Source organism: Agaricus bisporus (assembly GCF_000300575.1).
Source record: "Agaricus bisporus var. bisporus H97 unplaced genomic scaffold AGABI2scaffold_17, whole genome shotgun sequence".
Lineage (NCBI taxonomy): Eukaryota > Fungi > Basidiomycota > Agaricomycetes > Agaricales > Agaricaceae > Agaricus > Agaricus bisporus.
In genome coordinates, this window is record NW_006267352.1 from 136,224 (window position 1) to 158,896 (window position 22,673).

A 22,673-nucleotide genomic window follows, 5' to 3' on the forward strand; every position below is an offset into this window, starting at 1 on the left:
TCATCAGAACTCAAGCAATTGGAAGTTGTTCAGTCAAGCCTCTTTCTAAAAATCTTACGACCTGAAAATTCTGAGAACGTCCGCTGACAGCCAAGGGCCAAGCGCTTCCGAGTCTCAATCAGTCCGAGACCCGCTATTGCTTCTTCCTAATAATTCAACTTGAGGCCTGATTGGATCCCAGCACACCCGCATAAGCATCAGCCTATCGACTTGCAGATGATTCAGACAATGTGCCCTTCGATGACCGTTTCGCCCGAGAGGTTCGACGGTAGCGTGGTGTGATGAGTCCACTGATCTCAACATGACGGACTAGCTTCCTCTTTGTCCGCACTTCGGGTCAACTAACTTAACTCTCTGCGATATTCCAAATTATGCATAAGGGAATTTTCGAAATTTGAAGCTTTTGAAGTTTCGTGAGAAAAATTGACCACTACTATCATCACGGTGATCAGAAATTCAAGATTCAACCTCCTTGGGCGTGTCCATTCGCAAAGGCCGGATGTATAGCTCAACATGAACTTTGCAAACCACTTCGTGTAGTATGAAGTGCGGTCGAGAGGAGGGATTTTCAGCAAATAATATGGAATTTGTCACGCTTGTCGCCATCAACTGAGTACGAACGTAGCCGATGGCATGACTGCTAGCGTGTCGTGTTGACCAATGGTGTCAGAGCTGAGTCTGAATGTAGGGGTTTGTCACTTGTGACTGACCGAACCTCTGAGATCTGATCACTGATAGAGCACTTATTGGAAGCGGCAGGTGTCAGTATCCTTTGAAACTAATACTTATGTCGAGTAGAAATAAGTTTGAAAACAAGTCAATACCAATCTATTTTCATGACATGGATTTCGGCTACTTATTTTATATAGCTAGATGAATTATATAGTTAAACGAATCATAATATGCGAGAAGCTAAAAACGGTTCATAACAGAGGAGGACGCCTGATCATTGATCAAGAGTCTCAGTCAGAATCATTGTGATGTTCGCTCCAACATTATTCACACTGTCAATTTGACAGTGTGAATCAGCCTTGTCGATCATGATCAGGACATTCATGTATACTCACGCCGACTCTCTCATTCCCATATGTCCCACCGCGAGCCATCCCCTGGTCGACCCAACCGCTTTTCAGGTTCCTTGGCTTCTGGCTTTCGTCATTTCTGGACTCGTGCTTTTCCCTCCTCTGTACCTACTTCCCCTTCTTGTCGGAAAAGTCTCCCCGATCAGTCTCTATATATACGTGATTCAAATCGACTAGGTAGCTCAAGCAGTGCTGCTGCTGCGAGCTTCTTGTTATACCCTCCGACAAACGATCCCTTTAACCCGAAAACTTCTCAAATTTCTGCTCATCCATCATTTGCATACCATGTACCGGACCCAGAAGGGTTCCTGTCCGTTCCAGTGAGTTTAGCTCTTTTATCTGCAAGGATCTCAGAATCCTAGCCACGTACAGCACCAATCGGGCACATTCAATAATGCGCACCATTTCGCTATGAACCAACCTACATTCATTGACAACGTCCACTCTGACAATTGTAACTTTTCTTTTCCCACATTTTGTGATACTTCTGCTAACTGTCGTCTTCGTTAGTCATGAAGGAGCTATTCAAGAAAACCATACCTGGAGCAGAATATGATTCTTCCGATCGTAGTCCACCGCCACGATGTCATCCGGGGACTCGACTTGCTGTCATAGAACGGTGCAAGGCCTTCATCATCAATCGTGATCGGGAGAAGCTGTTCTGGTTAGTTGGTTTCGCAGGAGTTGGAAAATCGGCCATCATGCAGTCAGTTGCTGAGTTGAAAAGCATTCATCTCGGTGCATCAATCTTCTTCTCTGTCAACGGTCGCATTGATGGAAGCAAAACTATAACGACTCTAGCATATCAACTCGCAGTCAAACACGGACTTTATCGCCAATTCATACAGGCCGAGGTCACCGCTGATCCCTCTCTCCTCCAAAAATCACTTTCTACGCAGTTTAATAAACTCATCATTCAACCCCTCATAAACCAGCGACTTATAACAGATTCTTCCCGTATTGCAATCATCATCGATGGCCTTGACGAATGCAGTGGTCCACGCACGCAACAGGAGCTACTCGGTCTGATCCTGGATGCCTGTATCATATATCCAACCTCACCTCTCGTGTGGCTCATTGCCAGTCGCCCGGAACCTCATATCACTTCATTTTTTTCTCAAACTCGAGTCACCCCAGCACTCGCGAAGGAGGAAATTCTGGTAGATTCTGATGAGGCGCGCTTAGACGTTGAGCGCTTTTTACGCGAGGAGTTAAATGAAATCCACAAGTCATCTGTCTCACTCACTGACTTGCCACGGTGGCCGCTCGAAAAAGATTTCTTAAAACTTGCTAAAGCTTCGGATGGGCTATTTGCGTATGCCTCTACAGTGGTCAAATACATCGATGACCCTGTTTATGGAAACCCGGCTTCCCAGCTGCGCGATGTCCTAGGCTGTATCGATACCAACCAGGATGGTCAAACCCGTAACCCGATGGCTCAACTCGACTTATTGTTTGACCAAATTATGAGCAGAATTCCGGCTGATGTCATGGCAAACACTCGAAAGCTCTTATTGTGGTTAGCTTCGGGTAAACCTCCAAAGTCGTTCCTTGTGCAGTGCAACCTGTTGGGAATGACGCGACATGATGCCTACGGAGCCGTCCACCTTCTCCGTTCAGTCCTGCGTGTTCCCCTGCTTAACCAAGCTCATAATCTTCCACTCAGATCCTTCCATAAGTCATTTCTAGACTACCTATCGGACTTCTCCCGGTCGAAGTTTTCACCTGATATTCAACAAGAAATTCAAAAACTTCAAGTTCAATATGCGACTAGAATCCTCGAGAAGGTGCCGAATGGTCTTCGTTATGATGACAATGTTGCAATGAACCAATTCGTCATGGCAAATGGTTCCGGAAATTCTGATGATGTCTGTCTTACTTGGCCAGCTCAAGAAGAGTGGGAATTCGATAACAATTACATACGCCATACGGTATATCGAGAAGCGCTCACTACTGTCCTACATGGATTTCAAGCGATAGCGGCCTTCCGGACCCTGTTTTGCATTCATGTCTTGACTACGCATTTCTCCGTCTTTCCGGGAGCTTTCTATGAAAGGGTGTGTGACCTGGTGTTCGTAAGTTTCTTCCAGTTTCGAATTCCGTTGAGGTTATTGAACAATACGCCAAGGATGAATCTCGACGTCAAGAGTTCATCGAGCATGGTGTCCTCGAGCAGATGCCACTTGAACAGATCGTTGCTACTGGCCGCGGTCTCAATTACATGCAAGTGCGGTTCAACTGCCCCTCTACAACTGCTGCAAAGCGGAGTGATCCATGGAACCGAGTTGCACTGTAAGTTGATTATCCATGCTTAGAAGGGCTTCTTCAAGATTAAACCTTATGTAGCATCTACGAAAACAAAGATGGGGGGAAGCTGAGGGCCACGACTGGACAGTTGCCCTTCAAGGAAATTCCACCTATACAGACTGTTCTTACTGCTTTGAACGGTTTCAACGTCATTTAGAGTATTACATATCAAACTCTCCGGACCATATCGGCACTTCTTCGTCTACTCATCATTCGTCAAATGCCCAATGGTGGGCAGAATTCAAATTTATCGATCCAGAAGATGGTGTGTCTGAGTGGACATACCATTGTGCATACAAATGTAGATGTTGATTCCGTATGCTGTGTGATATACCTAGGTTGAATGATTCTAAACCTGCGTGTCTTCATATGTTGAATTAAGACATGCTTTATATTACTCGTGTCTGAGTTAAAATACCTTCTAGAACGCGTATGTATAGATTAAAACTAGAGTCAATCTTCATACCAACCAAGCAAAAAAAAAAGAATCTCATCCTCAAAACCCTCTCTCACTTCCTCATCAACGTCTTCACCCTCTCCTTCACCTTCAACCCCCTCGCACTTCCCCTCCCCTTCATCTTCGAAAAAATCACCACCTTCCCCTTCTTCCCCGCCCTCCCACTCCTCCCGGCTCTATGCAAAAAATCCACCATATTCCTCGGCTCATCCACAATAAACACATGTTCCAATTCCGGTGCAAAATCCAACCCTCTCGAAAGTAACGAAGTCGTAATCATCACATGTGGAGTTACTTTAGGATCACGTAAAGCATCTCCTCTATCAGCTTCTTCCCTAACTTCCCTTTTCGTCATCGCCTTCAATGAAATTGTTGATGAAGAGATACGAGAATGGTCAGGATTAATCTGTACAGGTCGTAAAAACCCTTCCAGATGTTTATTCGATCCTCTCTTCCTCTGATCACTCGTACTCGTCAACGCAACACACTTAATCCCTCTCTCCTCCAAATACCCAGCCAATTCCACTACCTTTGTACTCTTATTACAAAAAATAAGAATTTTCGATAAAGCCGTAGGTGAATCCGGTTTGACCATTCTCCAAACTGCATCATCTGATGCCCAGACTTTTCGACATTGATGTTCGATATCTGCAAACTTGTTACCACCTGTCCAAGATGCATATTCGGTTTTGAGGTTTCGAGGGAGTTGGTGGACGCTTGGAGAAGTTAAACGAATGAGGTCGGGGTGATGATGGTCAAGGTAGTTGACGAGATTTTTGGGGATGGTGGCAGAAGTGAGAATAAAGTTGAAGGGATAATTTATGGGGTCAGGGGTTGTAGAAGAGTCGGTTGAAATGGTAGAAGGTAATAGAGAGTCGAGTGACTTCATTTCGATAGGATGACCACGAGCTGCACTGATATCGCTCAACAGCGTCCGAGTTACTTCTTGGAAATCCGGATCTTAGAGAGAAGTCAGCCATAAAGAAGCATCAACGTTATACAACAAAAAAAGGGCATACCGAAAAGGACATCCGCCTCGTCAACGATAACCCACTCAACATTCTTCAACCCAAGTTCAGGTTCTTTCTTCCATCGCCCTACACCCGGCATCTTATCTCGTCCCCTTCTCAATTTCGGTAGATTTCCTTCTTCGTCCGCTTCTAATCTACCATGTAACCGATCCCACCCTCTTCCTCGGACCATTTCCATAAGCTTGACCGGTGTCCCAACTAGAATGTCTACAGGAAAACTATCCTTTCCCATATTCATTTCTCCGAAAGGGTCACCGCCGGCTGTTAGGGCATCCAGCTGTTCTGCGAGTTTCTTCGCTGTCACGTCAGACGAGGCCGTACTGGGACTATTTGCCCGGCTAGCGCACATGGCTCTTAACTTGACATGACGTGATAGCGCTTTAGTGAATGAGGAAAGTTGTCGTGCGAGTTCGTGTGTAGGAGCGAGAATAATAGCACGTGGATTCAGAGCACGTTCGGTACTACGTGTTTGAGGACTATTCGATTCTTCATCAAGTTTAAGGCGTTGAAGAAGTGGTAACATGTACGCAAGCGATTTTCCGGACCCCGTCTCCGAGGCGAGAAGGAATTGCTTCCACTCACTCGTTGACAACTCCGAATGGGGTGCTTCTATAAGCCATTTGATACTGAGCGCTTGGATTGGTGTCGGTCTGGCGTTGGGACCGAGCATACTATCCAGAGAGGGAATAAACCCAGGAAGGAGAGGCGGGGAATGAAATTTAGTGGGTAGACCAGGTGTCGTCTGGGGGAGCGCGGAATCTTCCGTTTGGCGAGATGGCGAAAGACTGACTGGGGACGGAGGATGATAAAACTCGGATTCTTCAGTGACGGCGTCGAGGGTGGATTGAAATAATTTCGGCGCTTTCACTGTTACCTGCTGTTGTTGAATTGGGGGTATGGGTAGAGGAGCCGAGGTCTCGCGTGCTCGAGACGCAAGGCCATCGCTCCGTCGTTCCGCTGGAAGGCGGGATTTGCCCCCATATTTTTTAAGAAAATGAGCGTCTTTGTGTGGGGCTTCAGATCGTGAAAACTCAGTTCTTTCCGACGCGACTTCATACCTCCCAGACGACGACTTGGGTTCAAGGGTCTGAGCAAGACGCGACCTCGACGAGCCTAAATGAGGAAGGATGAGAAAAAGGTGTTGGAAAAGAAAAACATACACACCCTTTGAAGCTTGTTGTGTTGGGGTAGTATGTATACGCGAACATAGTTGGCCGGGCGAAGAGACTCGAGATGACCGGCGCAGAACACTCTGCATGTCACCAACAACGCTCAGAATTTCAATTCATTTGCATTTTCCGCTCGGTCACGTGAACATCTGGCGGAGTTTCCCGCTTCTGAATCGAGACGGGATGGATGGCTTTTGAGTTCCTCATTTCGCCGTCCAATAGCTCGGTCTTCCAACTTTTAATTTATCGCGGTTCGCAAATTCTACTCTCTTGATGAAAACAGTATGAACAAACGGATAGCTTGCTTATCATGTCAAGTTGTTCTGAGCGAGAATGTCAAGCTACGAACAAGTTGCAGCTTGCTCGGCGCTCGAATTCTTCTTCTCCTAAGTAAAGTAGTAGGCTAATTAGACTGGTCTCGAGAGTGGTAGTGCGTGTCGCCGTCGAATTTTCATTTCATCTCTTCAATACACAGTAACACCGGCCGCGGATCAAATCTCGGATGATCAAGCCATTTGGAGCACTCGCGATAACTCTTTTTTTACCAAAGTACTGATTTCTACGATAACGGCCCTGTAACAGCGGCTGGTGTTTCAAATGAAGCTTTAAGAAAATACACGAGCACATTTGTTTACCAGTTGACGAAAAACGAAAAGACGTTTTAGTGCATACACTACTTCCTATCACTCATAAGTAAAGAAAATTTGCTGTCGATCCGTGGTGTTATTGACCTATCAAAAGACATTCAAGCGCCAGTACGAGACTGAAATGAAGTTTACACACCCAATCATGGAGGAGACCGAGGATGAGTGGCAGGCCCTCAAGTTGTGGTCCAATGTTGAACTCTTCTGAACATGAGACAACTGGCACACTACCATCAATCGCAACACGATATACGAAAAAAACCCATTGCTCTCCACTGGTTACACAGCCCCTGAGAACCCGTAACCTGAACGGCCACGATATGAGTGGAGGCGTTGTAAAGATAATTCGATCACACATGTGTTGTTTACAATACGATGCAGCAGCCATGTAACCGGAACGTATATACTTAATATTGTTACACGTGTCACATGTAACGTAACGCTTACACTTTGGTTAATACCACCACCCGTGCAGATCTATTCTGTATTAAGTGTAAGATCATACCTTGTAACCCTAACAGGTTTCACTTTTTTAGATCTACGGATTGCAAACAACATTACTGTGACACCACAACCATGAACCCCGACACGAAATGGAAAGCCCAGATCTTCGGACCTGACAACGAAGAACAACGAGCGACGTCTAGAGAACCGCGTTCGACTTCACCTCTGATCTACGGAACAAGGAGAAGAGGAAGGATGCCTCCCGCTCCGACAAAACCACGAGCATCACGAAGTGCACCGTTCCCGTTGCGTGACGCCACGTGGTCGAGCTTCGACCAAGGAGGACCGAGCCGAATGGAAGAGGACACGATGAGGGAGACGAGAGAGGAAGGACTACCCCTACCGAGGATAGAGGATTGGGGTACAGCGGAATCCGATAAAACACTGACCAATATCGGCAGTCAAGTAGGAGAAGAAGTAGAGGAACAACGAGAGGACGTTGAAAGGAGATCGAGTCAGACGCCACCAACGAAATTAGACAAAGGAAAAGCGAGGGAAGCGTCCCCGCAGATAGAAGATGGACTAGTAGAGGATACTATGTTCGAGTTGCTAGGAATAACAGACCCGGAGAGGGCTGCACATATACGAAAAAAGGCAATGGAAATAACAGACGAAGCATTTAAGGCAGCTGGCATGGAAGCCAACCAAACGTCGAAAAAATACATTGAGATTTTTAGAAGAAATATACATCGATTAGCCGAAATCTACGGTAACTTAAAAGACAACAAATCACCCGGGGGTGAAACGCCTATGGAACGGCTAGGAGAAAGATACCATGAGAAATGGAATAACGAGAGACCAGCAACGAGTCAAGGAGCCGTGGAACAACCGGCAACCACGTTACTACCCCCAATACAAATGGGAATACACCAGCCACAACCACAGCATCCAATCCAAATAAAAACGGAGTATGCTACGTCCGTAGGAACATCCATGGACACATTAGGAAAAGCATATAAATCATTATACGAACCCCCACGCGAGAACGAATCAGCTAGACAATATAAAACACGATTGGAAGCTCAAGAGAGACACAGATCGATAAGCATGACTATGAACGAACCGAAGGTACCGATAGAAGTGCGAAGGGCTAAGAGTCCGACGAGGGGAACACTACCCGTTGTACACTTCGGACCAGGACAACGTAACGAAAAAATTGAACAAGAAAACAATTCCTCGACATATGAGTATGATAACCATCGGAGACTACTCACGTCACCAGCGAGACCGTTACCAATACCACCAATGATACCAAAAACATATAATCCGATCAAACCAACTTCAGAACAATCTAATGGAGGATGTTATTCGTTCATAGCCCCTGGACCATCATCACAACAAATACCACATGAATCTACACTAAAAAATCCGAACTTGGATACTATACGACCACATAAGGAGAAATTAATGTTTGAAACGAAACCAGAAAGTAATAGACAATATAGTTTCAAAAATTATGCACCGGCGGAAGAATATCAAACCCCGAGAACTCAAAGAGGACTATCATTGGCTAGAGGAATGTCCGTACCGATGATAGGAGGAATAGCAGAAGCGATTGAGCAACATCAAGAAAGGATGCACGAGAGGCTACGAAGCATCATCCAATATTATCTAGAGGAACCAACACAGGTCCCAAAAGGTTATAAATTAAATTCATCGAGACTACCTAGTGACGGGGGAATTGAGCCCTATAAGGGTAGTCCAAAGTTCATCATATTGGAACGATTCGTAACAGCAGTATCCATCGACTTCGCATTGAGAGGACTAGCAGGAACAGGAAGAATATGCGATCGATTACGCAATATGCATCTACCATATTACCTACAAGCGGAAGCGAAAGACTTAGTAATGGAACATGTATTGGGCAGTTTATGAGAAAAAACGGAATGGACATTTGAGGAGACCATTATCGCACTATACGATCGATTCGTACTACCAACGTCTACTCAAGAAGCTAAAGAGAAACTTTCACGCCTGAGATATGATGCACGCTATGGCGTACAAACTTTCTATGATTCAATCAAAAAATGTGCAGCGCAGATGAACACTTACCCAGAAGATCATTACCTTAACGATATATTTATCAAAGGTATACCATCAGATATGCAGGAAGAATTAATATTAAAATACGGAATGAGACCGGAGTTAAACACACTAGAAGAATTCCTAAAGTGCGCAGCCAACTATGAGAATAGGAAATGGTTATATGGATACTATGAGAAATCATTGAAACTAAATACAAACAATGACCGAACGTACGAACGACGTAGATATGAAAAGAAAGGTGAACGAAGCGCCCCACGAGGAGCAAGATCACAACCCAAAGACAATGATAGAGAACCGCGGAAATGGAAAGACTACACGAAACCATTTAAACCAAAGCATGAACAACCAGCCAAACTAGACCTCAAGGACAGAATAGGCGGATACGCTAAAGATTCGAAATACGAGAAAAAGAATAGAACAGAGTCGAACAAACGAAAATATAATAACGATAAAAAGGAGAACAAATGGAAAAGAAAAGATCAACTAAAAGCCATCCAATTGGAGGCGGAGGAACAGGAATCAGGATACGAAGCAATGAGCGATGAATCAGACTACGATTCATTATACTCACGAGAAAAACAACGATCACAAATTATGAAAATAGGAGAAGTAGACGAGAGTGAACAACTAACAGAAGCGGAGGATACTGAATTGGAAATAGAAGAAAACCACGAATGGAATGAAGATCGATACGAATCATCAGAAAACGAGAGATTGAATGCGTTGTCCGTAACGCCAACGAGAAAAGCGAAAAATGAGACTAGAGAACACGACGAAAATCACGTAAAAATGAGGAAAGTAACGCTAAAGAAGAATAAAGAAAAGATAGAGAGACCGAAATATACGCGTGAAGCGAAACAATGCATGGCGTCACTGGTAAAGATAGGAGGCCTAGAAGCATGGGCACTCTGGGACTCAGGCAGTACTACCACAGGTATAACACCTGCTCTGGCTCAGTTAGCAAAAATCCGAGTGAGTGAACTATCCGAATCGCACATACTCCAACTGGGGACAGTGGGTAGTCGATCAACAATAAAATATGGTACAAATACCAAATTTGAAATAGAAGGAATACAATTTAAAACCTATGCAGACATAGCCAACTTTGACAGATACGACGCTATAATAGGCACCCCCTTCATGCGAATGAATAACGTAAAACTAGACTTCGAGAACAACGAAATAATAATTCGAGGTAGACGCGTTCCAGCACTAACGATCACCTTGGAAAACGAGGCACGCGCAAGGAGATATCGAACTACGGAACAAGTGCAAAAATGACTAGAAGACAGCAAATGTAAACAAGGACATCTAGATCACAAGATCGGATATTATGACAGTCGTATGCCTAAAGAATGGAACGCAATGGTACACGATACGATAAGACAATTAGAAATTTGGGAACCACAACCATCTAAATATCGACAAGCATTAGAGACCGAGGTATCAGCACCATCGATACCCATATGGTACGATGAGATAAGAACGAGTCTACGAGCACAAAAAGTACGAATAAGAATTCACGATAATGACCCTTTTGAGGAGATAAAAAAGAAATACGGACCAAGGAATCGTTTGAAGGAGAAAGATTTGGAAACAAATACCCGAATACAGGAATTGAAAAGACGATGGCATAGGAAATACGATGCCATAATGAAAGGAGCACCAGAAGTCCTACCACCATTTAGAGAGATCAACCATGAGATTAATATAATTAACACTGAAAAACAATATCATTATCGCATGCCATCTTGCCCACAATCACTATGGGATCAACTACGAGATAAAGTGAGCCGATATGAACGAGCTAACTGGTGGGAACCATGTAAAACACAACAAGCAGCACCAATGATGTGCATATTAAAGAAAGATGGAAGATTACGTACGGTAATAGACGCGAGACAACGAAATGATAACACAATAAAAGACATGACCCCGTTACCAGACCAAGAAACTATATGAGAGGACGTAGCTAGAGCAAAGTATCGATCCAAGATCGACCTAGCAGACGCGTACGAACAAATACGAGTAGAACAGAAAGACGTACCAAAAACTGCATTTGCCACGATTTACGGGACTTATGTGAGTAACATAATGCAACAAGGCGATTGCAATGCGCCAGCCACATTTCAGAGATTAATGACATACATATTTCGAGACGTGATCGGCGTATGCGTACACGTGTACTTAGACGACATATTCATTTACTCAGATACGATCGAAGATCACGAGAAACACTTGGGACTGGTATTTGAACGACTGAAAAGAGAAAAGTTATACTTAAAGTGGGAGAAATGTGATTTATACTCCGAAAAAGTAGACTGCTTAGGACACATAATAACGGAAAGGGGAATCTACCCTGACATGGACAAGTTAGCCCGCATACGCGACTGGAGGAAACCAAAGAACTACAACGAGGTGCAGAAATTTGTTGGACTCATAAATTACTTATCGAATTTTCTACCGGATATCACCGAGTATACTGGACCATTAATGGCCATCACACAGAACGATACACCATTTCACTGGAGACCATTACATCAGAAATGTTTCGAGATGATAAAACAGGTGTGCTGCAAAGCACCGATTCTCAAACCTATTGACCCACGAAACAATGAACCTATTTGGGTCATATGTGACGCCTCGAAGACAGGAATAGGAGCCATGTATGGCCAAGGACAGACGTGGGACACGTGTAGACCAGCAGGAATAATGTCCAAAAAATTCACGCATGCACAACAGAACTACGCCGTGCATGAAATGGAGACATTAGCAATATTAGAAGCCCTCAACAAATGGGAGGATAAATTAGTAGGATACCCAATACACATAATAACAGATCACAAAGCATTAGAATTCTTTAACTCTCAACAAAAATTATCGAGACGACAGTACAGATGGGCAGAATACCTAGCCCGATTTTCATTCGATATAACATACATTAAAGGAAAATACAATAAGATAGCCGATTGTCTATCACGATATTTTGAGAACGACGATATAGGAGAAAACACCGAAGAATATAACTACGTTAATATCGACAAAAGAATGGACCCGAATGGGGAAGACCTACCAGAGACACGAATCAAAGAAATAGAATCGAGAGTGATAGAACTACGAGCCACACAAATACGACAGGTGAGACGTAGCGCTCGATTAATAGAAAAGAAAGAGGAAAGAGAAAAGGAGGCTCAACTAATGAAAGAAGCAGAAATGAGAATCAATAAAACAAAAATTGGGCCAAAAAACCATAGTGAATTAAAAAAGAAAATCGTGAACAGAAAGAAAGAAATCACAATAGCGGAGGCTATAGCCAACCGCGAAACGGCTCCAATACCAACCCAACTAACAGACGAGACACTGACAAAGATAAAAAATGAGTACAAAAACGACCGATTGTTCCGAGAAGTGATATCACAACCGGACAAGTATAAAGGATTCAAGATAAAAAACGAATTATTATACTACCCGAATATCAAGAAGGAACCTACGCTGTGCATCCCAAGTAATCGTGAGTTAATAACGAGAATATTAAGTACAGCACATGAGATTGTTGGACACTTGGGAGAAACAAAGACAAGCGACTACGTACGACGATGGTACTGGTGGCCAAAAATGGCTAAAGACATCAAGGAATTCTGTAGAACATGCGACAACTGCCAGGCAGTAAAAACACCGAATATCGCACCATACGGAAAACTACATACGCTCCCAATACCATCACAACCCTGGGAGTCGATAGGAATGGATTTCATAGGACCATTTCCGGAATCGAAGGGAAAAAATTACCTATGGGTCATCATATGTAGACTTACGAATATGATACACCTAATTCCGATCAACACGACAACAACAGCACCCGAGTTATCATGGATATATCTAAAAGAGATAGTAAGAATACATGGACTACCAAGTTCCATAGTGAGCGATCGAGATTCGAAATTTACATCGAGATGGTGGAAGGAACTACATAAGTTGATTGGAGCAAAACTATTGATGTCTATGTTACGACCTTAAAGCGAATGCTCAGGTTGCAGCGAAGGCAAAGACTTGAGGGCGAGTAAGGGGAAAAGCAAGTTGGTAAAGCGTAGGGAAATACAGAGAGTATCTACGCTTACTTATACTAAGACTATCTACCCGAGGTAACTAACTATAGAACGGGCTGAGTAACCATGACCGAGGTAGATGAGTAATACTGAGAAGGAAAGTATAAACTAGGAAGGAGGATGATCAATCATGAGAATAGAAGATTGATCATGAGAAGGAAAAGATATAACAGGTAACATGAAGGATCAATCAAGGGAACAATAAGAGTGATCATGAGAAGGGAAAGACAAACAAGGTAACGTCAAAGAGAAACACAGATAGAAATAGAATGACATATCCTGATGGTAGAAATAGAACGGATAAGGTCCGCATCAGATAAGGATTAGATAAGATCAGATAAGATTTAGAATACTCGGATTTGTTCCACAATCATAACAGTCTACGTCATTTCATCCACAAACGGATGGACATACTGAACGAGCTAATCGAACGATAGGTCAAATTTTGAGGACAATAATAAGCCACGACCAGAAGAACTGGGTGGAAAAACTACCAATGACAGAATTTGCGATAAATACAAGTATATCGGAAACAAGAAAGCTATCCCCATTCGAAACCAACTTAGGATAATTCCCGAAAATGCTAAAAGAAATTAAAATTGGAAATGATACACCAAAGGGCATACAAGAATTCGCTGAAATAGCGATAGGGAACATAGCAGCGGCACATGACGCAATAATCGAACAACGAGTGTTTTGTTAGGGCGACTGTGACTGAGCTGTCACAGGTCACACCTAAACTCAAGAACTAAGGAGTATAGTGACAGAAGTTATATTAGGCGTGAACCTAAGAGAACTCGACAGAGTCTTCTACAAGTTTCTACCTACTTTATATACCTAGACTACGGCGCACAGACCAACTACCCTAGGTAACTTTATTTATATACTGACATGTGAAAAGAAGTACGTATGAGAAAATAAACTAATTATACATTTGACATGAGAAAAGAAGAGTGGAGTAAGAAGTAAGTAAACACAAGTACATTGATCATAAAAACGTCAACAACACCAAACAAACCATAAAAGTGTCCACAAGTACAAACAACTATCTAAGGACGTAACCTTTCGTACCAATCCCTGCCGAAGTATGTTGCCATTACTTCTCCACACGGGCACATCGTAAAGAACCGGACCGGTTCCCAACGACGGAAGTCCGGGTTATTCCATCGCTGCAACATCCAGGGTCTCTCCAATACTTCGTCCCACATTATCAACGTCACTCTTCCACACACTACGCACCTACGATCCTCTAACCTCCATCCGTCTGGTCGGGGTTCTCTTCCGATAGCCACCGCCGCCCTCCTCCACTGTACTTGCTCCGCATGGTTCGGAGGTAGGAAAGAAAAGATAAGATCAATGAGCTCAATTGGTAAATCTGTAGCTTGCGCCATTTTAGCAGTATGCCGATAGTTTAGCCTCCGTCGAACTGTAGCAGCAGAGGGAAATTATTATGTAATAAAATATGTGACAGATGTGACAGCGTGACGCCGTGACATTCTGGCAAGGTTCTAACATGTTTCAAACCAAACAAGCGAACAAAAAACGTTCAGAAGAACCACCGATCAAGGAAGGAGATCTTGTATACTTATCCACAAGAAACCTAAACCTACCAAAGAATAGAACACGGAAATTATGTCCAAAATTCGTAGGACCTTATAGAATTATAGAAGCACGACCTGAGAGTTCCAATTATAAAGTAGAATTACCAGCAGCATTGACACAACGAGGAATACACCCTACGTTTCACGTGTCATTACTCAAACCATACTACGAATCACAGGACAAAATGTTTCCCAACCGGAAACAAGCGGAGCCATACGACTTTGGAGCAAAAGATGACCAAGAATGGCAGGTAGATGAGATAACCGATCATAGGAAAGACAAAGGAAAAATAGAATTTCAGGTGCGGTGGTCGACAGGCGACACCACATGGGAAACAGCCGAAGTATGCAAGGAATTAATAGCGCTAGATCGGTATCTAGAAATTCATGGAGAAAAAGATATACGCAAACTACCAGAAAGGAAATCGATAAATATAAAAGGAAAGGAAACCTAAACCGTCCTTCCATCACTATCATCCCCACTACGATGGATCAGTTTTACAACGAGAACAACGCGAACTACAGAGGAAGAGGGTATTCGAACCCCTACTATCAATCTTCAAATAGGAGAGGGGGAAGGAGTAGGCCATCACGCGCACCAGGAAGAGCCGTCGGGCAGACTATGGGCGCAGGTAAAGAAATTACAACTAAAAAAATACAAAACAAAGATTGAATAGGAAGAAGTAACGACCGAGAACAGGCAGAGGAGCCATAATGGCCACTATGACACAACTTACGACGGACCGGACACGCCAGAGGCTGACAGAAGCGGGAGTAGACCAGCAAACGATCAATTTTCTCAATGAAAATGACCCCGCGGACATATTGGTCATAAACGGACTATTGGACATCATGGAGAGAAATAGGAGCTCACCCACATTCAAATCACGACCCGAAACGCGCGCTAACAGTTGGGGAACTACACCATCCACCGACAACCAAGCAACTAGGTTCGCAACACCGATATCTCGGACTACATCTTCACCACTTCCCATACGAGGCGCTGCGAATAACGGAACGATGCCATCTCAACCGGCATTTCCCAAACCGCACACGAATCAATTCCACCCCTATTCACAACAACCCTTGGTAAAGTACGACCGATTAACTATGATCGAACCTATCGGCGAAAAAACAAGGGAATCACCAATCCGATGTTAGGGCGACTGTGACTGTGATGTCACAGGTCACACCTAAACTCAAGAACTAAAGAGTATAGTGACAAAAGTAATATTAGGCGTGAACCTAAGAGAACTCGACGGAGTCTTCTACAAGTTTCTACCTACTTTATATACCTAGACTACGGCGCACAGACCAACTACCCTAGGTAACTTATTTATATACTGACATGTGAAAAGAAGTACGTATGAGAAAGTAGACTAATTATACATTTGACATGAGAAAGGAAGAGTGGAGTAAGAAGTAAGTAAACAAAAGTAAATTGATCATAAAAACGTCAACAGCACCAAACAAACCATAAAAGTGTCCACAAGCACAAACAACTCCTAAACCGGTAATCTACTCACACAAACCAATACGTCCCGAAGTAGTTACCTAACATTGCGTCACATGGACATAGCACAAAGAATCCGGCTATTGCCCATTGTTGCGGCCCCCAGTATCCCCATCTCTGTATCACCCACGCCTTCTGCTCCTCATAGTCCCACATTGCTAAGCATACCCTCCCACACCGTCTGCACCGATGATCCGATAGGTTCCAACCTACCGGTCTTGCCTCTCTTCCTATAGCCGCCGCCGCCCTTCTCCATTGTACTTGCTCCGCATGGTTCGGAGGCAAGAAAGATAAGATTAAATCGATAAGTTCAATTGGTAAGTCCGTAGCTTGCGCCATTTTAGCAGTATGCCGATAGTTTAGCCTCCGTCGAACTGTAGCAGCAGAGGGGAATTATTATGTAATAAAATATGTGACAGATGTGACAGCGTGACGCCGTGACATTCTGGCAAGGTTCTAACATCCGACTCGATACGACGTTCCCAAAACCATACGATAAGAACGACAACAACAACTTGGAATATTGTAGAGAAACAGGACGAGTACCGGATCTATGGGGAATAAAAGAGATACAAGGGAACATGGAGCGAGACAACAATATGAGAGGCATGTTATCATACGCCCTTTATTATGTGGGGCACAACAACACCGTGTACGCGGGTTGGACAGGACTAATGGCATCCAAGAGCGAGTTTCACTCAGACGCACCTTTCCAACATGATCCCAACCACGAGGTTTACCACATCACCAAACGAGGATTACCGATGACACCCAACGAAGCCAAGGGCCTCATAGCATTAATACGTGACCCACAGGGCGCACCGTCAAGCAGATTCGAAGCATACTTACTACTATCCGAATTCCTTGCCATAACTAAACGCGTCCCAGCAAACCAACTCGACAGAGCAATGCTATGGTTAATCGACGCATCTAACTTCGACGCATCTCGAGATCGACCCCACGTACCGAGAGAAGCCATCCCAACCGAGGGACCAATGAGAGACTTGGCACCTATTCAGGACGGAGTAGGCGAAATCTATATACAGCGTCCTGAAGCGGTCGACACACTAGCGATCGATACCTACAGTATGCCGAGTACATATTATCTCGTCATTTTCCAGGATCAGCTAACTACATCCACGGCCTTGCGATAGACCACATGCGACGCATCAATAGGCGAACACTCTTCGGCTACGCATTGGCACAATTCATTTGCAGCTCTGGAGATACACAACCCCAATTTGTCTGCTGCTTTGCGATGCTAGCGGCACTACCTGGACGATACCAGGAATATATCAACGAGTACAACCAGGCAAATCCCAATAATCTGTTCAGGGAGCAAATCGGCCCCACCTTCACTATATATCGAGTGTTCATCGATCGTGACCACAACGATTTCATCGACATCAAGGTCGTAGCAACCATCCTAATCGATAACAAGATACCACCATCTTGGGTGGATCATGCCTATCCTTTCGGACTCCGAGTCCTCGACCAACTGGTCAAGACTAGCCAGATGCCCCATGCGACCCTCGTCGGCATTGATAACGATCGCCAGCGACGTCTACAGGAGAAGGGCGTGCCACCAGCTATCGTTGCCTGGGATGGATGGAGACCACCAACACCCAGGGATCATTTGAGAATGGCCGTCGCATTTGAGAAGGTGTTTTTTGAGAGTGGATCGTATCCTACGTCATCACCAGAATGGATTAAAGTGGGCGAGGATATAAACTATCCTCAGCTTCGTCACCGAGCTTTATTGGATACGATGGGATACGAGGATGATGACAAACAGCACGACGAAGCCAACGATCCTCATAATCAATGGGCGCGCACGTATCGCCGCGAGATGATAACTGAGGACAATAGTCGCTCCGAAAACCAGCGCGTCTTCGACCCATCTCGACCGAGAGGACGATCAGCATCACCCATAATTAGGACTCAATCGAACCGTAGGTAATTAGCAAATCACGTTCGAATGGACCGAACCATGTGTTTCAAATGTCATCGTAACTTTGCCTTCGTACATTTTATGTTTCTTCTCTGACTGTCATCATTGAACTAGTCGATACACTTAGCGCTAGCGCAAGTGAACATTATCATGTTTCGAGAATTGGTATTGATACTCATGTACAATTGATTATCTTTTTGATCGCGATAATGCTCGTACAAGGGTATCATGATAAGACTGAACTCAGTCTTGAAGAGGGGGTGTGTAACCGGAACGTATATACTTAATATTGTTACACGTGTCACATGTAACGTAACACTTTGGTTAATACCACCACCCGTGCAGATCTATTCTGTATTAAGTGTAAGATCATACCTTGTAACCCTAACAGGTTTCAAGCCATGACAGCTCGAGGTATAGCAACTCGCACATTCTCCCGCTTAGCCTCGAATATGGTTGAAGAGGTAGGTCCTTTGATGGCATTCGGATTCCCAAGCGCAATTGTTGGATCACCAAGCAGAAAGGCTATTGAATGAAAATCAGTATTTTGTAGAAATCATTATCATGGATATCAAACATACGAGTGTATCGCCCAGGTAATTTCGTCAGCAGAAAGTTTACAACACCGTCGAAAGAATGGTGGCCAGGAGATAATGCCCTGAAGATGGGATACTCTGGTATGATGTTAACATCCATCTGATCAGTAGACATGGCCGATGCAACGCGGAGTAATATGAGATGTATCAGAACTCGACTTCCAGCCTGTGTCTAACAAAAAGACTGAGGGGATTCAGATCAAACAACGTCAAGCCTTTCTGCTCACGACAACAGAAACATGGCGTCGAACCAACTCTATCAACTGCTTCAGAACTCCCATCGAAAGGGCTTTCCCCTCAACCTCAGCTGATCCCTGCTCCTCAGCTAAAACTATCGCTTCCGGAACAAGAATTAAGGGCCCCGATTTGATGTTGGTTTGTAACAGAGCGGAGGCGCCAACTTTAGAAAAAGAAATAAGTTTTTTACGAAATTTATTCAAAGCTTCGACAAGGCCTGGCTGATCCTCGTCGTCTTCATCCAGGGATTCTTGAAACTTGTGGAGAGAAAGTAGGAGCGAGTTTGCATCGTAAGCAAGGTCAGATATTTTTCGTTTACTAGTTGGCATTTTCAACCGAACGATGTGTACTGTGAGTGACCTTGGAACGTTGAAGTCTTTCTTTCGCACGTGATGATTAGCACCCGGGAAGGAGTCTGATTAAACCCTAACCCTAGTCGCCACACACCTGCACCCATGGCCAGTTGTATACTTTGGTACTTGCTTGTCGATCATTCTCGCAAGATCCTACAAAATCCCACTTTTATCGCCATTGACCAGACTCTCCATGTCGACCAGTTGAAGGAAAGGATCAAGGAAAAACACGGTTATCGTGATGTTGACTCCGCTCGCTTCAATGTATACCGTCCAAACAAGTCAGTGAACGATACAAAGGATAGAGAAAGGTTAAAAGCTCTAGTGAGAACATCTATGAACCCAGCCACAAAATTAGATGAGGCGGATGAAATACAAGACCTTGACTTGTTTAAGGAGGAGATCTTGCTGATTGAGCTTCTTCGTACGCTTTTTTCTTTCTCTCCCGACCCCGCCCGTCTCTAACCTGTATTCATTCATTAAGCACCCGGTCCTGTGGGCCTCAATGCACAGTACCTCCTCTTCGATAATCGAAAGATCGTGCAGTATGGTTCCGTCCAGTTGCAATACGGTGCCGACTCCATCAATAACTTGAGAAGGAAGATCGTAGAGGACAACTCGGACCTTCTTCGTGGTGTTGGCCCTAATCAATTAGAGGTATACAAGTGCCCCTGCCCCGAAGGATTTTTTAACAGTGACAACGATAAGCAACATGCTCAAGTGCTGAACATCATCAAGGATAAGCAGCATAGATTGTGGTCATCTACAACATATAATATCTCGGCAGGGGGTCTTCTACTTGTGAAGGTTCCTGGTCCGTTCTCAATTTTCTCTCTTGATCATCCTTGACCCATTTTCCCAGGTGTAATATGTCTCATCACCGAGTACCAAATTCCGTTCATCCTTGTCGATTGCGAGAAAAACTACATCGGGACTTCAGTGTTGCCCGCGTACCTAGTCGCAGACTTTAAGACAGCGGTCAAAAAATATTGGCCAAACAACATGCGTCGAGTTGATGCCGGAAAACTTATTGTGTGGCGGCGCACTAACCCACACTTGTTCACCAGTGAAGAGCCCGAGTCGATCAACTTTAATAACGATACGGCCATTGTGCTTGATGACCTGGCAACGATAGCGAGCCTGTGTCTCTTTGACGAGGAGATGTTGATCGTGCAGATTCCTGGTACGTATGCATTTCTTGTACGCGGTATCATACTCACAAGGCGTCCCCGCGGCAGAAAGCGACAGTAGAACAACTGATTCCGGTTCGTTTTATCTACCTCGCGGAATGTGCCTGTCCTGTTCTGATATGTACCAATCAGATAGTAGCCTGGCATCCTCCCAAGACAGTGAGCATCAGGTAGTATTTCAATGTCACGCTGTTGCCCAACCAATGTATGTTAGGACGATTACAGGTCTTCAGAGATGCCGAAAAGGAACCTTCTCCTTCGAAAGGTGCATATGTAACGTCATTTCTGAAGCATCAAGAGAAAAATCCGATCTACAATGGCCGCCCAGCCGAGAATTTCGGGGTTCCAGTCGGCCTATACCATGACGCTTTCAATACTTTCCACACTCACCTGAACCGCCGAGATCCCCCTCATCCACATGCCTCCGTTACTTACGAAAACGTGGCCAAGCTTTTAACAAGCTTCGCGAACATTTATGGGGATGAACCATCCCGGTCAGACACAATTATGCCTTTGATGGAGAGTATCCTGGGATATCCCATTGATGTAGCAATGTGGCAGTCAGATGACTCCAGCGAAGGTACTATTACGACATCCTGCGGCAAGTTTGAGGCATTTCTGGCAATCGTAGAGATGAAAAATGAAATCGGGACAGGGAACGCAGATCCCTATAATCAAGCAGGCCTCGCGTATCGCAAATATTGGGCAGATAAAATGCGTACGACGTTTTATTACCTTATCAAGTATTTTATGTCATTCGTTAAACAACTCTCTTAGATGAACCCATGGTCCCATTTTGTCATTTTCCCAGCTTCCTTATTGCTATCGCCGGCCCTTGGATCATGATCGCTGGCGCCATATACCTCGACAAATTCATAATAGAACCCCTCACAGATTTTATTTGGTTTGGGGGTGCTCCGTTCCATGACAGCCGCCGGGAGGCAAAGGCAATACGATTGTTTTCTGCACTGGAAGCCGGCATCTCTGAGCTCAAATCCTATTATGAAGGTCTCGACATGCGACAGGTCATCTCTAAGTTTCCATTCATCACAAGTTTCGGAGAAGATGAGTCAGAGATGAGATGGAAATACTGTTCACAACTATTTGACTCAAAGCTGCTATATGAAGCAGAGCTCGAAGACGGCCGCCAAGTCATTGTCAAATTTGCTTCAACTTATAATGAAGATGCACACCAATTGCTGGCTAACGAAGGGTATGCGCCGAAGTTACACCACGTGGGCAAGCGATTGTATGGTGGGCGGCAGATAATCGTAATGGACAGGGTTATCGGGAGAAGATTAGGATACAGGGAACGGGTGACACCTTCTCAATACAGCGTGTTGGAGGAAGCATTGAGAGTACTTCATTCTGAAAACATTGTTCACGGTGATATTCGTGGACCCAACATTATGATAATGGAGGAGGAGGATGGAATGGATGGTGAGGTGATGTTGATTGATTTTGACGAGTGTGGGAAGGCAGGAGAGGGGAGGTACGACGCTGATTTGAACGTGGAAATTGGTTGGCCTCAAGGGGTGGGACAGGAATCTATTATGCAACTTGCACACGACATTGAAATGCTGAACAGATTGAAACCGCTTTAATGTCATACTTATTTATGACAAAGGTTTCGTTTTTGTGTCCTGAAAGTATGAGTTACAGTAATCAGTTATCTTTGTATCTCAATCAACTGTATTGTGTTAACCTCTTTCTCGATAGTAGGCAAGGGAATCTTCTTTGGGATACATTGAGGCCGCTAATGCTTTCCTCGTAGTTGTTGACCGTAACGGTTCCCTGTCATCGATGTCATCCCGGGCATAAGAAACGAATCCATAAAACAATCAAATGACTGGTGATGGTATACTACATAATAACCAGTCTTCATC

At 44.3% G+C, this 22,673-nt stretch overlaps 6 protein-coding genes across 6 annotated transcripts; 4 read left to right on the plus strand and 2 right to left on the minus strand.

The window, feature by feature from the left end:
• Positions 1–1,594: 1,594 nt before the first annotated feature.
• AGABI2DRAFT_212817 (hypothetical protein) lies at positions 1,595–2,611 on the plus strand (the record flags this gene model as incomplete). The annotated part of the gene is made up of 1 exon (XM_006457354.1): positions 1,595–2,611. A coding segment is annotated over one exon (1,017 nt), but the record flags the coding sequence as incomplete, so codon positions are not given.
• A 1,287-nt stretch (positions 2,612–3,898) lies between these two features.
• AGABI2DRAFT_123286 (hypothetical protein) lies at positions 3,899–6,135 on the minus strand (the record flags this gene model as incomplete). Its single annotated transcript, XM_006457355.1, has 3 exons — positions 3,899–4,806; positions 4,866–5,990; positions 6,042–6,135. 3 exons carry the CDS (start codon positions 6,133–6,135, stop codon positions 3,899–3,901), a joined length of 2,127 nt encoding a protein of 708 aa, XP_006457418.1.
• A 1,131-nt stretch (positions 6,136–7,266) lies between these two features.
• On the plus strand, positions 7,267–11,153 carry AGABI2DRAFT_146967 (hypothetical protein; the record flags this gene model as incomplete). Its single annotated transcript, XM_006457356.1, has 5 exons — positions 7,267–9,051; positions 9,235–10,212; positions 10,440–10,537; positions 10,581–11,028; positions 11,118–11,153. The coding sequence occupies 5 exons, from the start codon at positions 7,267–7,269 to the stop codon at positions 11,151–11,153; spliced, it is 3,345 nt and encodes a 1,114-aa protein (XP_006457419.1).
• A 4,508-nt stretch (positions 11,154–15,661) lies between these two features.
• Positions 15,662–18,420, plus strand: AGABI2DRAFT_123288 (hypothetical protein; the record flags this gene model as incomplete). The annotated part of the gene is made up of 3 exons (XM_006457357.1): positions 15,662–16,036; positions 16,889–17,546; positions 17,615–18,420. 3 exons carry the CDS (start codon positions 15,662–15,664, stop codon positions 18,418–18,420), a joined length of 1,839 nt encoding a protein of 612 aa, XP_006457420.1.
• Positions 18,421–18,805: 385 nt separating this feature from the next.
• On the minus strand, positions 18,806–19,573 carry AGABI2DRAFT_123289 (hypothetical protein; the record flags this gene model as incomplete). Its single annotated transcript, XM_006457358.1, has 3 exons — positions 18,806–18,936; positions 18,993–19,179; positions 19,235–19,573. The coding sequence occupies 3 exons, from the start codon at positions 19,571–19,573 to the stop codon at positions 18,806–18,808; spliced, it is 657 nt and encodes a 218-aa protein (XP_006457421.1).
• A 1,421-nt stretch (positions 19,574–20,994) lies between these two features.
• On the plus strand, positions 20,995–22,391 carry AGABI2DRAFT_79655 (hypothetical protein; the record flags this gene model as incomplete). Its single annotated transcript, XM_006457359.1, has 2 exons — positions 20,995–21,505; positions 21,565–22,391. 2 exons carry the CDS (start codon positions 20,995–20,997, stop codon positions 22,389–22,391), a joined length of 1,338 nt encoding a protein of 445 aa, XP_006457422.1.
• Between the last annotated feature and the right edge of the window lie 282 nt (positions 22,392–22,673).